Below are 17,931 nucleotides of genomic sequence, written 5' to 3' on the forward strand. Positions count from 1 at the left end.
AACTAATGGACTGTCATAAAAACTCATCCGGTTCATTAATGTTCCTTCGGAAAGAAAGTCTGGCCTCTTCCTGAGTCAAAACCAAACGTGCCTTTTAGTCAAGTGGTTGATTCTTAATTGCCCTCTGAAATGACCTAGCAAACCCCATGCATTGTCTTTCCGCTGACTGGATGGCACGAGACAAAAGCTTTTCACTGTACCTCGGTACACGTGACAATAAACTAAACTGTAAACCTGAGTACAAGATGTATTGTCATCAACTTGCAATATTACCACACTCTCTTTCCCTCTCTCTCTCCCAATACTTGCTGCCTGGCCTGCTGGTTATTTCCAGTATTCTCTGCTTATCTCAGTTTTGTAACATCTGCAAATTTTAGCATTTCAATTGAAATTCAGTGAGGAACTTAAATAGGAACTTAAATATCAGTTGGGATGTATGGTAAATGTGAGTGGGTTCCAAATCTACTACAAAAGGAAAATGCCTGTGATCAAATATTGACTTTTTTTCACAGTTGCACTGTGACTCGTGTGAAGAGTAACTTTGGATCCTAAAACTGAATTGTCTCCTATATTCTGGAGACCATGCCACGTGAATTACAAAGATCAAAGAAAACAAGTTCACTGTGAAATCGCTCCATTTCTCTGGTTTAACGGCTTTTCCCAGAGATTGTTGTCTGCTCTACCTTCATGTAAACTCCACTTTAGATTTTAGATTTTAGAAATACAGCGTGGAAGCAAGGATTTCCCCTTACAGAGTCCATGCAGACCAATGATAATCCTATTCACTAGCAATATCCTACACACTAGGGAAATTTACAATTAACAAAAGCCAATTAACCTACAAACCTGTGCGTCTTTGTAGTGTGGGAGAAACCAGAGCACCCGATCACAGGGAGCATGTACAAACTCTGTACAGACAGCACCCATAGTCAGAATTGAACCCAGGTCTCTGGCGCTGTAAGGCAGCAACTCTACCGCTGCACCACCGTGCCGCTCCTGAATCTTCACTGTCAAGGCTGATGTTATTGTATCAAGTATGGTCACCAAGAATAATTCAAATGGATGGGATGTTAAAGTAAAGTCCTCTTGATGCCCTCTTTTTAAAAAAACATACAATTAAGTAAAGTAACTCTTCCTTTTTCACCACATATCCAAGTAATTCTTGCCTCAAACTCCCATTACCACTGAGGTCTGGTCATAATGGTTGCTTGCTTCTATTAGATAACAAGTGAGCAGTCCTGGGAAACAATTCAGCAGTTCGGACAAATGGACACTCATTGTCTTGTGCCTCTGGTGGCTTTTATGAGTAATTTTGAGATGGGTTGTGAAGGAGCCTGTTCCATGAAACAGAAAGACAACTGCTAGTGTTACTGAGATATGGAATGATGTTCGGATCTGTGACCTGACTGAGGCAGAGTTCTATCTGTGGGTTGAGAGTTAAAATTGTAAGTGCAAATAACATATATTTAGCAGTCCCAAGAGGTACTGTTCTCAAAGTAAATGGCTGCTGCGTCGGTCCACTTGGCAGATATTGAGACAAATATTATTTTTCAAGTCAATGGTGACGGAGAAACAAAAAAAAAACTTGGAGAAGTAGCAGATTTACTGCTTGCCCCACCGGCTGTAAATTCACTATTACTGTCGCTGGGGAAATCATGCATTCTAAGGTGATCAAGTTTCGGGAAGGAGGGGGAAGGGGATCGACCCTGAACAACACAGCGCGACCCTTTGCTTGAAAACGACTGTACTTGCTTAGGTGACATGATGAGAAATCTCCAATGTTTGTCGGTGAGATTGAATGGATATAAAGTTAAATCAAAATGAAAGTCAGTTCCTTGGACATATTTTTTTCAACAGGCTACGCATGCCAATCCAATTCCAATTAAATCATCTAGTTGTCTTAATAAGTAAAGTATTAAAATAAAATCCACGTTAGAATTGCATCCGTTCCATGTCTTAGACGGTGATAATATATTTCAATGCAAAGATATGAAATTATGTGCACAATTTCAGTGCTGGCATGTTGCTTTCTTTGCACTGAAGTGAAATAGAAACATATGGAGTAATGTAATGCATAAATATAATTACTGTGCCAAACAGAGTCCATAAGTTCTAGGAGCTGAATTAAGCCATTCGGCCCGTCAAGTCTACTCCGCCATTCAATCATGGCCGATCTATCTTTCCCTCTCAACACCATTCTCCTGCTTTCTCCCCATAACCCCTGACACCTAACAATAAACCACTGAGGTTTAGCGAAACGATATATAATTGTACCAGAAAGCAATTTTTTTAAATCGTGTTTCCTATACATGACATCTCTTGTATGGTCATGTTGAAAAATTGCCATTGTGTTATATACTTGTTACTTTGTTCGCTTTGAACAACTTCCTTGAATTGAACAGCTCCTCTGAAAGTAGGCGACAGTCTAAGCTTACAGTGATAATGAGCTCAGTATAAACAGGCCTCAAAGCAAACCGGGTCTTGGTTCTTCAGGATAATGATGATTGTGATGATGATGATGATAAGTGTATTTATACAGCACTTTAATATGTCCAAACACCTCAGTGCCTCACTTCATTTATTTCTGAGTGCATCATATAAAGTTCCGTTAGTTGACCTATCTGGGGGAAGTATCATAAAAATAAATCAAACAGAACATTGTAGGCAGACGAATATGCAGGAATATGGATCACGTACAGGCAAAGGAGATTAGTTTATCTTAGCATCATGTTAAGCATGGATATCGTGGGCTGAAGGGCCTGTTCCTGTGCTGTACTGTTCTATGTAGAAATTAGGAACTGCAGATGCTAGTTTACGCAATGGGACTCAGTGCTGGAGTAACTCAGCGGGTCAGGCAGCATCTCTACATGGACAAGTAACGTTTCGACCCGAAGGGTCCTGACCCAAAGCATCACCTATCCATGTTCTCCAGAGATGCTGCCTGACCCGCTGAGTTACTCCAGCACTTTGTGTACCTGTACTGTTCTATGTTTAAAATTGGTACGTAGAAACTCTTCACAGAGAATGATTTTTGAAAATAATCATCAGCTTGTTTTGTGTGCATTGATTTAAAATTTATTGTCCCTTCCATTTTACACAGTTTTAAAAATGGTTACTTAGCACATGTTTTTAAAACTCTGATAGGAAGTGTGTCAAAGGGAAATCAATGCTGTTGGTGTTGATATTTTTGAAAGAGCTATTATGCCTGTAGGTGGTGCTGTGGCAGAGGATTACAGCGCACTGAGAGTTTGGTCAAACTTCCATTCACTGCCGGCATCTCCTACTTTTACATTGGCTTCATGCAGTGAGAGTACATTGTGTCAAACTACTATAGCAGACTTTTAACTATAGGCGGCATGGTGGTGCAGCAGTAGAGTTGCTGCCTCACAGCGCCAGAGACCCCGGTTCCATCCTCACCACGGGTGCTGTCTGTATGGGAAGGAGAAGGAGGAAGAGGAACTGGCAATTAAGGAGCGATCGTGAGAGAAAAATGGATGGCAATAGAGGAATGATATAGAGAGAGAAATGGAAAGTCCAAGAAAGATAAACCACCAACATGTGTGGCAAGCGAGCTCATTTTACCGTCATCTACATATCAGTGGATATTTTTAAAGCAGAGATAGATTGATTCATGATTAGTACAGGTGTCAGATGTTAGAGGGAGAAGGCAGGAGAATGGGGTTAGGAGAGAGAGATAGATCATCCATAATTGAATGGCGAAGTAGACTTGATGGGCTGAATTGCCTAACTCTACTATTCCTTATGACCTTATGACCATCAAACCCTAGAGCTTAATTTCAGTGAGTGGTGGAACGAAATGCTCCAGCCTCCATTTTCATCCTACAAACAAGGAGTTCCCTCCTCCCGGGGGGGGGGGGGGGGGGGGGGGGTGAACTTGTTGTAGGGTGAAAGAGGCTCAACAGGGCACAATGTCTGGGTGGGAGGACTGGCATGGGATGGGATGGGACGAACTTGAGCAAATGTAGGAACTAGAAAGGAAAATACAAGTTTTAAAATTACATTCTGAAAATAAACGGAAAAGAATAGATTACTCTTCACTTCTCTCCAATACCACGCCCAATAGTTTCGTTTAGTTTAGAGATGCAGCGTGGAAATCCGCACCGGCCAGTGATCCCCGCACACTATCCTACACACACTAGGGACATTTTTACAATTTTTTACCAAGCCAATTAATCAACAAACCTGTACGCCTTTGGTGTGTGGGAGGAAACCGGAACTCCCAGGGAAACCCACGCAGACCACGGGGAGAACGTGCAAACTCCGTACAGACAGCACCCGTAGTCAGGATCGAACCCGGATCTCTGGCGCTGTAAGGCAGCAACTCTACAACTATGCCACTGTGCCGCCCATGATATCTGTTTCTTCTTCAGTATAAAGAAGGGTTCTGTCCCGAAATGTTATCTAGCTATGTTCACCTGCTTGACCTGCTGTGTTACAACACAACTTTGTGTCGTTTTCCATTCTATTTGTTGGTCTCCCCATCTTTTTCCACTTATTTCACCACTATTTATCCGTGCTTGGCCCAAACAATGAACTTTGTGATGTATGCCATTGCTCATTAAAAATCGGCTTTTGGTTCTTGCACTATTTGTTCCAGGTGGATAGCACGCAACAAAAGCTTTTCACTGTACCTCGGTACACGTGACAATAAACTAAACTAAACTCCTTTAGGTACCCAAGATAGACACAAAATGCTGGAGTAACTCAACGGGACAGGCAGCATCTCTGGAGAGAAGGAATGGGTGACGTTTTGGGCCGAGACCCTTCCTCAGTTTCGACCCGAAACATCACCCATTCCTTCTCTCCACAGATGCTGCCTGTCCTGCTGAGTTCCTCCAGCATTTTGTGTCTATCTTCAATTTAAACCAGCATCTGCAGTTCTTTCCTATCCTTTAGGTACTCATGTCCTACAGCACTTAAAAAATCAAGCCACACAATCTGAATATTCTGAACATTAAATCCAGTATTAGTAAATTCAAACTATGTGGATTAACACCTACCACGAAGGACATATTTCACCTGTGACACCATTCACATATTGTTCTGTATTACCAACAACCCCTCACTTGTGTCAGTCACTCACTCTGACACAATGCTAATATTGTTTGAACTGAGGAAGAAATGTACTGCTCTGCACATAATATTGTGCAAAAAGTGAGAAGATAAATTATTGGCCAGGACAGGTTCTCTCCTTCCTTAAATTTCATTTGAACACTGATTTGAACAGGACGGCTGTATCCATTTTGTCACTAGGTCTTTGTTGCTCCTGGCCCAAGTGTGTTGGATTCAAAGACTAGCTCTGAAACTTCCAGGACTCCTTTAATGCTGTTGACTTAGTTCTGGACATGAAATTATTTACGTGAAAAAAAATAATTGCCTGGAAATTGGAATTCAACCATTTTCAGAACATTAGGCCGGCAAAACACTGTACCCATTTAGTCACCTTGCAAACAATATTGTGAAATTGGCCAAAAGAACATTTGTATTATGTTAGAGTATTTTACACTAGAATTGTCCAGAAAAGGATCCAACATCATTCCTGGTGGGTCTACACTCAACTAACCCGGGGGTTTTGGGGTGTGGGGGTTTGTGGGGGCGGCGATGTTGTAGCGGTGGGGGGGGGGGGTTATGGGGGTAGAGGGGAGGTTGTGGGGGCGGTTTGTGGGGGCAGGGGGAGTGTGGGGGCAGGGGGAGGATAATGGGTTGTGGGGGAGGGGGAGTTGTGGGGGAGGGGGAGTTGTGGGGGAGGGGGGTTGTGAGGGAAGGGGAGTTGTGGGGGCGGGGGAGTGTGAGCGGGGGGGTGTGGGCAGCGGGGTGTGTGGGGGGGGCGTGGGTGTGTGTGTGTGTGTGTGTGTGGGCGGGGGGGATATGTGGGCAGGGGGGCTTGTGGGGGGAAGGGGTGTGTGGGTGGTGGGTTGTGTGGGGGAGAGGGGTGTGTGGTCGGGGGGAGTTGTAGGGGGAGAGGGGTGTGTGGGCGGGGGGAGTGAGTTCGGAGAAAAGACGGGGAAGAGCCATGGGGAGAAGGGGGTATCACGGGGGAGGGGGGGGAGGAGCCAGTGAGGGCTGGAATTGGCGGTGCAATAGGCACCCACAGCGGGCACTGGTCGCTGGTCATTCTCCTCCGCCAGGATCAGTCTCCGCTTTCCGTTTGGTGACATCAACGACATCACCGACTCCGGGCTGGGCTGAGTCTCCGATTCTGGTGTGGGTCTACGACTCTGGGCTGGGCTAGGTCGGGTCTCCGACGCTGGGCTGCTGCTTGGGGTGGGGCGGCTGCTTAGGACTGGGCTACTGCTTGGGGCGGGGCTGCTGCTTGGGGCGGGGCTGCTTGGGGCGGGGCTGCTACTTGGGGCTGGGCTACTTTGGGTCCCTCCGAAAGTCCGGTCGGAAACCTCCACCAGCTTTCCTCAGCTCCAGTAAAGCTGCGATGGCGCAGTAAGGGGCGGACCGTCCCGGGGAGTGACAGGGGAAGAGACTAATCAGCGCGGCGCTGACTGGCAGGAGAAGACATCGATCTGCGCACGCACGGTTTTTAAGATTTTTAAACCTCGCTAACTTTTACGACATTCAACCGATCGGAACGAAACTTGGTGTAATCGCAGCACAGGAGAACGGTGAGTGAACTGGCAAAAATCATAGCGCTATCGCAAACCGTTTTTGCGCAAATAGAAAGACCACCAAACCGGAAGATAACAAAATCAGAGTTTTAAATTCTTGGCTTTCTTATTTTACCTATACATTTTTTCCGAAAATCTTTTACCAAGAAATACACTGTCAAAAGTTCTACCTGTTAATTGATTGTTAAAACTAATTGAGATGAAATATGAAATAAATAGGAACTGCAGATACTGGTTTATACCAATGATTGACACAAAATGCTGGAGTAACTCAACGGGTCAGGCAGCATCTCTGGAGAGAATGGATGTGTGACGTTTCGGGTTGGGAGTGGGCGGTGCTGGCTCGAAGGGCCGAATGGCCCACTCCTGCACCTATTGTCTATTGAGCCTTCTTCAGAAGAAGTTACTCTACCATTTTGTGTCTATCTTTGATGTATATGATGTTTACCCAATTTTACCCAACTGCAGATTCCTTTCCTACAGATTCCTTTCCTTACACAACTCTCACAATAGATGGCAGAACAGTGGGGTTAAAAGTATATGTGGAAAAAATATTGTAAAACTGCCCCGAACACACCACCAAATTAACAATGGAAGGATACAAAATGCTGGAATGACTCCGCAGGTCAGGCAGATTCTCTGGAGAACAGGGATTGGTGACATTTCCAGCCGGGACCTTTCTTCAGATTGAAGCAGGGTCTCGACCTGAAACATCATCTAGCTATCTTCTTCAGGGATGCTTCCTGACCTGCTGAATTATACCAGCATTTTGGTCAATCCTTCCTTGGTAAACCAGCATCTGCAGGTCCTTGTTTTGACTTCTTGACCAAATTTACATATATTATCTTTCCGCTGACTGGTTAGCATGCAAGAATAGCTTTTCACTGTACCTCAGTACATGTGTCAATAAAGTATACTAAACTAAACTAAAACTAAACAATATTTAAAAAGGCTCCTTTATCCCAGTGGCCTGTCTGAAATCACAACACTCACTGTTCCCCTCTAATCCATGATTGCTCCTTCATTTGTTACCCTCTGATTAATGGTTACACTAATCACCCATCCCCATCTAAGATTTCCTCCAGCCCCGAAGGTATTTCAAGCTCAAATTATAGTTTGACTGTTGACCCATAAGAATCTTACAGATACGGGTTGCCCACAACCCATGAATAAAATCCAATGCCTCATTGATCATTGTTGGATTTGTGCATTCATTGCCTTTGTAGTCTTGTCCAGTTTTATCATTGAAACATAGAAAATAGGTGCAGGAGGAGGCCATTTGGCCCTTCGAGCCAGCACCGCCATTCATTGTGATCATGGCTAATCATCCACAATCAATAACCTGTGCCTGCCTTCTCCCCATATCCCTTGATTCCGCTAGCCCCAAGAGCTCTATCTAACTCTCTTTTTTAATTCATCCAGTGAATTGGCCTCGAATGCCCTCTGTGGCAGAGAATTGCACAAATTAACAACTCTCTGGGTGAAAACGTTTTTTCTCACCTCAGATTTAAATGGCCTCCCCTTTATTCTTAGACTGTGGCCGCTGGTTCTGGACTCCTCCAACATTGGGAACATTTTTCCTGCATCTAGCTTGTCCAGTCCTTTTATAATTTTATATGTTTCTATAAGATACCCTCTCATCCTTCTAAATTCAGTGAATACAAGCAAAGTCTTTCCAATCTTTCCTCATATGATAGTCCCGCCATCTCGGGGATTAACTTTGTGAACCTACGCTGCACTGCCTCAATGGCAAGGATGTCCTTCCTCATATTAGGAGACCAAAACTGCACACAATACTCCAGATGTGGTCTCACCAGGGCCCTATACCACTGCAGAAGGACCTCTTTACTCCTATACTCAAATCCTCTCATTATGAAGGCCAACATTCCATTAGCTTTCTTCACTGCCTGCTGTACATGCATGTTTACTTTCAGTGACTGGTGTACAAGGAGTCCCAGGTCTCGTTGCACTTCCCTTTTTCCTAATCTGACACCATTGAGATAATAATCTGCTTCCTTGTTCTTGCCGCCAAAGTGGATAACCTCACATTTATCAGCACACATTGTTCATACATTAAACCCTTCTAGAATTCTGAAGGAGCAGATTTTCAACTCATGCTACAGTCAACTGTTTAGTTCTGAACTTTGCCTTATTTGATAGTGGCTAATTCAGTTTAATTCAGGAATAAAACCAAAAAACTTTGATTTTAACAGCTCAGTAATAACAGTACCTAGTTTAATTTAGTTTAGAGATTCAGCTGGGACCAGTCCGTCGGCCTACCGCATCCGTGCCAACCAGTGATATCCACACACTATTCTACCCACACTAGGGACAATTTTTTTTAACCAAAACCAATTAACCTACAAATATGTAAGTCTTTGGAGTGTGGAGGGAAACCAGACAAAACCCCAGCAGGTCACGGGGAAAATGTGCAAACTCCGTACAGACAGCACTGTAGTCTAGATTGAACCCTGGTGCTGTAAGGCAGCAACTCTAACAAATGATCATATTTTGGGAAAGGTTTGCAGTGTTGGTGGGCAGGTGATGAAGGGTAAACTCATTATAAAAGTTTGATGGAAAATATGGGCATAAACTACATTCACAAGCAGTGCAAAACAAAAAAATCTGATTGTGCTTTATTTGTTTTTTTATTGTGCCTTACAAGGTATCCATCTCTTTAAGATAGCAATGCCCAATTTAAACCAGAATAAAATAAAATCTTGGCAAATCATAGTTTGCAAAGTTTACACCAATACCCTGTCTGTATTAGGTAAAATAATTGTTAGTGTAGTCTGCAAAGGAGAGACACAGCAATAAAAGTTCTTCATGTTAGAGTTGGCAATTAAAGCATTTCCAGCAGTTATTAATTTTGCTGCTGTTTACTCTTAATCATTTTATTTCAATTCGTTCCTCTCCAGAAAATAAAGCAAGATAATACTGTTTCTGAAAACTGCGCTTGTTGGCCTGTTCCACTATAATTCTCTGTACTATGGAATACAAATCACCTCACAGCAACTGAATGTTACCTTGGCTGAAAACATTTATTATGAACCAGTTTGGGGGGGGGGGGAAGAATGCACAGCTTGTAATTCTCCAGTATAATAATGGTCCAGCCGTTATACCAAAAAATATGCGCTTTAAGTTTGCATCAATTAAAGTCAAAACGTACCTCCAAGTCGTTGTCAGGAGGTGGTGATAGATTATTCTTCCTTCCCCTTCCTCGTGACTTCGACCCCGAACTCCTACACGTTCGCTCGTCCAGGTCTTTGATTGGTGTTGATGGTCTCTGCACTGTGTCAAACTCCCCTGCAAAAGCAACCATTCAGATTGCAACCATCACCTTCAGTTTTACTCCACGCAAGGAATGAGAGTCGACCACAAGTTCACACTGCTGCAGGAACAAAGTGATTCCTGATGATTGCACCGCGTTCAGCTTGACAGCGGTTCTGCAGCTGAATAATTATGTATAAAGAAAATACACCAGGCACAGGGAAAACAAACAGTTTGGCGATTTATTTAACTGTTGCTGCAGCCAGAACTATTAACGTTTTGTGATGTGGCGCTTTCACTTTTTATTCCTCTGCTGCGGATATTTGTGCGGACTGTCCAAGAATCTAGGGCACAACTGATGTGATAGTTCTATTAGCTCAAAGGTTTCTGTTGGCACCCTGGAAGCTTTGGGAGAACTTGTGCCTGAAACTCAGGGGTCTTGTGGCATTCTATCGCAAGTCTTGCAGAGGGCAGTAGAACAGCAATTACTTTTTGTGCCGTGGTAGCACTTTTATTTCACGTATAGAACTATGGCTTCCGTCACATCTGAGCACAAAATCTAGGCTGACACATGGGCAAATTGCTCAGGGAATAATATGCTGTTGAAGGTGACGTCCTCTGGATGAGAGGTCACCGACAACATGGCCTGGCCGACCCTGCAACTCCAGCCCAGTGCCACCACCAGGACAACGGGCCTTCAAGGCCAAGTTAAGGATCTATATTTTTAACAACTTTGGACTTGAATCATAAAAAATGGCAACAGAAACACGGTGACTCGACTATTCCTGCACTTTTGTACTTTTTTTTTTTTTCAATTCAATTCAACTTTAATGTCATTGCACAAATACTAAGTATGGGTACAACGAAATGCAGTTTTGCGTCAGTCCGTAGTAGTAGTAGTAGTATAGAAATTAAAAAAAAAAAAAAAAAAAGAAGATACAGAATAAAGTATAATTGTGCGCATGTCTTAAGAGTCATAGAGTGATACAGCGTGGAAACAGGCCCATCGGCCCAACACCGACCAATATGCCCCATCTACACTAGTCCCACCTGCCTGAGTTTGGCCCATATCCCTCTAAACCTATCCTATCCATGTACTTGTCTAAATGTTTCTTGAATGTGGCGATATTACAGTACCTGATATACGATGTGTAGTAAGATTTTTTTCCTAAACTGTATGCAAAAAAAAATCTCATTGTACCTAGGTCCATGTGACAATAAAATACCATTAAACAATTGAACCATTATGTCAAAGTTCAGTTTTACTCTCGTAAGTGAACATAAAAGATCTCCAGTGTTATTTGTTTTGTCGGAGATTGTGTCAGTGATCATATCAGTGTTGGGGTCAGTATTTGGTAGACCCGCAACCCTAGACTTCCCACGCTGGCAACGGTCCACCATGAGTAATGGTAAGGCCTTGCAAAGAAATCCATCAGCTGGAAGAAGTGCGGCCAGATGTGGCCACCGAGGAAATGCAGTCAAATCGCTGCTGGAGCAGGTCGGAAATGGCTAGGCGACCAGCCCTAGGGTGGGCATGCATGGGAATAGAGAAATATTCCTCGTGAAACTATCATTTGTCTATTACATGAAAGTGAGGTGCCTCATCTGTTGGAATATCACATCTGTGGATTTTCAGCTCCATTCTTTTAGTAAGTTGGTCTGCTTCTCCTTCAAACTTCTTGCATCAAATTTTATAAAATATTAAAAAAATAAAAAAAAATAAAAAAAATTCTGCTAGGTTTTCACTGTGGAAGCTTCATCATATATATGATTTTTTTTTAAAAGTCCATGCAAGAACACATATTGCAATTCTACCTATGGAATGTTTACTTGCTACCTGATGGTTTTCTCATTCAGTTGAGATTGAATGAGCTGCTGACGACAAAGAAGAATGGAATGACGATTGTGCAAAACTAGGGGTGACTCTCCACATTTCCTACTCTCCGTCCTTCCATGCTTTCACCCCTCATGCCATCAGCAAGGCTCGCTTTGATTGCGAGGTTCTCCACTGAGGTGGGCCTACTCCCTTGTGCTGGGGAAACCCTTGTCCTGCCTTTGTACAAAGGTAATGTTGAGGGTGGGGCAGCTTTTAAGAGCACACAGAGCTAGATTCCCCGCATGCCAGTGTGTGAAAGTAAATTAAGCTGCCAAATTCTGTTGAAGTGATTTGGTGTGCAAAGCTCTTTAAAGATGTCAGTGCGTCAAGGGGTTTCGGTTGGAACTTGCAATGGGTTTTCAAATAGACATCTAGGTACTACATAAATGTGATGCGAGTTTCTGCTTCTATCCAGGGAGAGAATTCCAGACCCTTACCACCATTCAACTCCTCTTTAATCCTTCTCCCAGTCTTTGCCTTTTGACTACTCTGTAAAAGCAATTAGATCCTTCTGTGTTATTCTATCTGGGCCCCTCATAAATTATACTCAATTATGCCTGCCGTCAGTCTCCAAAAAGTAACTCTAGTTTATCCTTTTTCCTCCGCTAAATGTTCAAATTCTGGCAATATCTTAGTAAATCTCTTCAGTACTCTCTCCAGAACAATCATACCTTGAGTTGTGGTGACCAGAACTGTACTCGGTGATCCAGCTGTGGGCAGACACATGTTGTTTACATATCTAATAAAGCTACACATCTGAATACCTAGCATATCTGCACCAAAATGGGTTACACATGTTCTGCGAATCTTCATCTAGCCTACAGGACAATCTCAATAATAATCCTGAAAGAGTATTAAAATTACTAGTAGTGCTATTTTAAAAAATGAACATTTTTAGGCAAGAGCAACAATTACACGTTGGAATTATTTTTTTTTAAAGTAGTTGTATTTCTTCTTTTTAAGTATTGCTGCCCAATAGTGTCTATTATTAGATGTGTATCTAAGAGAGAGAGACCACACAGCCCAGGGATCCCACATAATTACCCATGTTTAGTGAGTGCAACTGAAGGGTGTTACAGAAAAATGTTAACAGGAAACAGAACAGGTTTTAAAGCACTTATTGTTATGTCTCAATAATGAAAAACAGTCTAACTCTTTGGAATGGAAAAAGAAAATGTCTATGATTGAAGAAGAATGATAAGCTTCCTTAATCAAAAATCTGTACGCTTGCCAAAGACAACTGGAAAAAAAATAAAGACTTTACATTCAAGAATGTTCCACTTTCTCGAGAAAGCTTTGATATCAGAGTTCAAATGCCCTCAATTAAAACAGTCAAACTCTGGAATAATAGAGTATGCTGTTTTCACACTGACATTAATAGAAATTACTAGCTCCATCTTAAATTCACTATGGAGACGTCAAATGATGTAGTACAACTGGTACACATCAAAGATAGCTTTTTTAAAGCATAAATTAATGCAAGAATGAATAAAACATTAAAGCATCAATGGAAACTCAAAAATAAACGCATCATACTGTTGTTGTCTCTTTCAGTCTGTACTTTGCTTCAGATAGTTCACTGTGCCTTTGTGTGTTAGTTATTTACTAAATTGGAAACCTGCTTCTGTTTAACTCAGCCTGGCTGTATTCACTTTATGGCTAAGCCTCAACATCACACACCATATAATAAAATGCTGAACCATACAAATCTATCAACAACATTGGTTATTGTCTGTGCTTAGTGCTGTGCTTAGCTTTCACTTGGAGCAAAGGCAATTTGCTGTGCTACACCCACACAGCTCAATTGCCGTCAGTATATGTGCATGTCTGTTGCGTTTTACAGTACCAACTGGAACTCATTTAAACAAAATATCCAAATCTGAGGCACTAGCTTTCCCTCTGTCAGGCTAACTCCATAAATACATGTTTCTGCTTTGGAGGAGCAAGTGCAGTAGTCAGCACTAAAGGGTTTGTTTTGACAAGTATAAACCAAGCTGCTGGACTTTCTGTTTTCTCCCTACCCCCAATCAACACTTTGAAAGCAGTACCTTGGAGCTTGAGCAACGGCAAAAAGTCCTGACAACGGCAAAAATAATATCCATAAATCGTGAGAGAATTAAATTCATGTGAGTTATTTTTTTGCACGTTACAATGCTGAAATATAGATTATACGTAAGTTGCCAGCACTTTGCAGCCCGAAGAATACTTTCAAGGCACTTGCAGTCAAAAATGTATTGTGTTATTGAGCTAATTTAAACCAGGGCATTTTTTACTTTGTCTAAAAGTTGATGATATTTGATCTTCTCGTGGTCTTGAACGATTGACTACGGTACAAAGAAAAAGGAAGACCTTTACCTCCAGGAAGATCTGTTGCTGGTTGTCCAGTGATGTTGGGAGGAGGTTGTAGCTGGTATGTTGTTGATGTTGAAGAGGTACCATCAACCGCATCATTTGAGGTCATATATGTGCCATATGTTGCAGACGGATAATACTGTGCATACTGGTTTTGGCCAAATGTAGTGTAGCCAGGGTAATCCTAAATTTAAAAAAAATACAGACTTATGTTATGTCTCTTTCATTGAACCAAGCATACGGTTACTCTGTTCAACCAAACTTCACAATTATCACCCTGACCAGAAATGAAACTGAGCAGAATAAATCCTGACACCTATCCTTTCTCTCCAGAGATGCTTCCTGACCCATTGATTTACTCCAGCACTTTGTGTCTAATTGTCAAATAAAGTTGAACTTGGGCAATAAATATACCAATTAAAAGATTTGTCCTTGGTTGCTTGAGGTCATATTTTGCATATGCCTGAATTGATAGCAGAGGCAATGGGGCCTGGGAGGCAGATTAGTGCACCAGTCAGAAGTAGACAATTAATTTTAGTTGTCTTCTGTGCTAGTGCCTAATTACCTCTATGGGCTGCAATCTGAAATTGGGGGGCAATCTTTGGTTACGATGCATCTCAACCATATGAGCTCAAGGCTTTTCACACCCGTTTTGAACAAAATGTTCCACCTAGACATGTTCTCCACCTTCTCATCTTTTATTCGCTCTGTCCCATATATCTCTGTAGCAGAAGACAGAACTGCCTACAAGAGGTAAACCCATGGAAAGCAGCCATCCTAGATAGAGTCCTTGGACAGGTTCTGAAGTCATGGGAGGGGATCTTATAGAAACATATAACATTCTTATGGGATTGCACAGGCTAGATGCAGGAAGAATGTTCCCGATGTTGGGGGAGTCCAGAACCAGGGGTCACAGTTTAAGAATAATGGGTGGGCCATTTTGGACTGAGATGAGGAAAAAAAAATTCACTCAGAGAGTTGTGAATCTGTGGAATTCTCTGCCACAGAAGGCAGTGGACGCCAATTCACTGGATGTATTCAAGAGAGAGTTTGATATAGCTATTAGGGCTAATAGAATCAAGGGATATGGGGAGAAAGCAGGAACGGGGTATTTAGGATGATCAGCCATGATCATATTGAATGGTGGTGCTGGCTCGAAGGACCGAATGGCCTACTCGTGCATTTTTTCTCTCTATGTTTCTATGTGCCAATCACCTGGTCACAGTCTATGCCAACATCTTCAAACTCTCGCTTTTAACAGCCTACTGTCCACATCTGCGTCATGGTGTTCCATCTGCAACTGACTACTAGACATGCTGACTGGCAGACCTCAGTCAGTTGCAATTGTTCATAACCTTTCCTCCATCTGACTCTCCACATTGGTTTCTTGCCCCTGAAGGTTGTGTTCTCAGTCTCTTGCTCTGCTCCCTGTACGCTCAGTGCTAACTTGGATCTTTGAGAAGCACCAATCAAAGAGAAGCAGGGAGAAGAGCTTATTGGCTGAAACCCATGGGAAAGGTGTCAGAGGGGAAAAACAGGTTAAAACTGAGGAATTTGATTTGTAATTTGGCAAATTAGGCAATTTATCAGTCAATATAAATTAGGCAATTTATCAGTCAATTTAAACTAAATAGTGGGGGTGGGAAGGGATTGACAAATTGGGAGTATAAAGATGGAGTTGAAGGGGAAGTGAGTAAAGGAAAAAAATTACAAAAGATTCTCGAATTAATAGGAAGGAAAGTTCGAGAAGGGCTAAGAGAGTAAAGTCAGGGCCAATTGCAAGCGGTGCGAGAGGAGAGGGTCAAAGTGTTGTATATGAATGCGCGACGTATAAGAAATAAAGTGGACGAGCTTGAGGCTCAGTTAGAAATTGGTAGGTATGATGTTGTGGGAATTACAGAGACATGGCTGCAAGAGGGCCAGGGCTGGGAACTGAATATTCAAGGGTATACCTCCTGTCGAAAAGACAGGTAGGTGGGCAAAGGGGGTGGGGTAGCTCTGTTGGTGAGGAATTAAATTCAGTCCCTTGCAAGGGGTGACATTGAAACAGGAGATGTGGTATGGATAGAACTAAGAAATTGTAAGGGTAAAAATACCCAAATGGGACTTATCTACAGGCCCCCAAACAGTAGGGGTGCAAGTTGAATCAGGAGTTGAAATTGGCATGTAGTAAAGGTATTGCTATGGTTGTTAAGGGAGATTTCAACATGCAGGTAGACTGGAAAAATCAGGTTGGCACTGGACCCCAAGAAAGGGAGTTTGTGGTGCGCCTCTGTGATGGATTCTTAGAGCAGCTTGTATTGGAGCCTAGCAGGGAGAAGGCAATTCTGGATTTAGTGTTATGTAATGAACCTGATTTGATTAAGGAACTTGAGGTTAAGGAGCCATTAGGAGGTAGTGACCATAATATGGTCAAGTTTAATCTACAATTGGAGAGGGAGAAGGGTAAATCGGAGGTGTCAGTGTTACAGTTGAATAAAGGGGACTATGGAGCCATGATGGAGGAGCTGGCCAAAGTTGACTGGAAAGATACCCTGGCAGGGATGACAGTGGAACAACAATGCTACAGGAAGGATGTCATTATGCAGATAATCACAGAGAGGATTTCTGAGGATATTGCCAGGATTCGAGAGCCTGAGCTCTAGGGAGAGTTTGCACATGTTTGGGCTTTATTTCTTGGAGTGCAGGAGGCTAAGGGGTGATATTCACACAAAGGGCGGTGGGTGGATGGAATGAGCTGCCAGAGGAGATAGTTGAGGCAGGTACTATCACAGTGTTTAAGAAACACTTAGACAGGTACATGGATAGGTCAGGTTTAGAGAGATATGGGGCAAATGCATGTAGATGGGGCATGTTGGTCGGTGTTGGCAAGTTGGGCCGAAGGGCCTGTTTTCACGTATGTAACTTTATGTTATAGGGGTGTATTAGTTCATGAGTGGAATTGATAGTGCAGTCTTTTACCCAGGGTAGGGGAATCAAGAACCAGAGGATATACGCTTAAGGGGAAAGGGGGAATTTTTAATATGAACCTGAGCCCAGGAGACTCGGGACTGGTGTGAGATGAGGTCAGTCTGGGTCTGATGCTAGGTGGTTCTGATGTTTCTCTTCACATTCACTAGTGCTGGAGGGAGAGCTGGGCTTGTTTAGAAGGATGAGAGGTGATGTTAGTGAAACATATAATATTATTAGGGGATTGGACACGCTAGAGGCAGGAAACATGTTCCCGATGTCGGGGGAGTCCAGAACCAGGGGCCACAGTTTAAGAATAAGGGTTGAGCCATTTAGAGCGGAGATGAGGAAAAACGTTTTCACTCAGATGGTTGTGAATCTGTGGAATTCTCTGCCTCAGAAGGGAGTGGAGACTGGTTCTCTGGATGCTTTCAAGAGAGAGTTAGATAGAGCCCTTAAAGATAGCAGAGTCAGGAGATATGAGGAGAAGGCAGGAACGGGGTATTGATTTTGGATGATCAGCCATGATCACATTTAATGGCGGTGCTGGCTCAGACCAAATGGCCTACTCCTGCACCTATTGTCTATTGTTTGTCTACCCTCTGACAAAAAACACTGTAAGGATCAGCTGTTAAGGGGTATGGAGGGGGGGGGAAGTGGGCAACTGCTGGCAGGCCTTTCAAAGATGCGACTTTCAGGAAGGGAAGGCTAGATGAATGAATCACACTCCTCTACCCTTCCCTTGGAATAAATAGTTTGAGTTTGAGTTCAGTTCAGTCTATGTCATGTGTATCAAGTTACAGTGAAAAGCTTTTGTTACCACCAGATAATTATGTGAACCGTGAA

At 42.8% G+C, this 17,931-nt stretch overlaps 1 protein-coding gene across 47 annotated transcripts in view; it reads right to left on the bottom strand.

Annotated features, from left to right (window-relative positions):
* The window catches only part of eya4 (EYA transcriptional coactivator and phosphatase 4), a 428,629-nt gene that overhangs the window by 74,721 nt on the left and 335,977 nt on the right, over positions 1-17,931 (bottom strand). For 34 of the 47 annotated variants that reach the window (XM_033020875.1, XM_033020872.1, XM_033020887.1 and 31 more), the window contains 3 exons: positions 14,140-14,320; positions 12,456-12,494; positions 9,808-9,944 (listed from right to left, as the gene is read on the bottom strand). In XM_033020875.1, coding sequence (XP_032876766.1) covers positions 9,808-9,944; positions 12,456-12,494; positions 14,140-14,320 — 357 coding nt within the window. The remainder of the gene's footprint in view (positions 1-9,807; positions 9,945-12,455; positions 12,495-14,139; positions 14,321-17,931) is intronic. The other 13 variants (XM_033020916.1, XM_033020915.1, XM_033020877.1 and 10 more) reach the window with 1 other exon arrangement.

The sequence above is a fragment of the Amblyraja radiata genome, chromosome 5 (assembly GCF_010909765.2).
Source record: "Amblyraja radiata isolate CabotCenter1 chromosome 5, sAmbRad1.1.pri, whole genome shotgun sequence".
Taxonomy (NCBI): Eukaryota; Metazoa; Chordata; class Chondrichthyes; order Rajiformes; family Rajidae; genus Amblyraja; species Amblyraja radiata.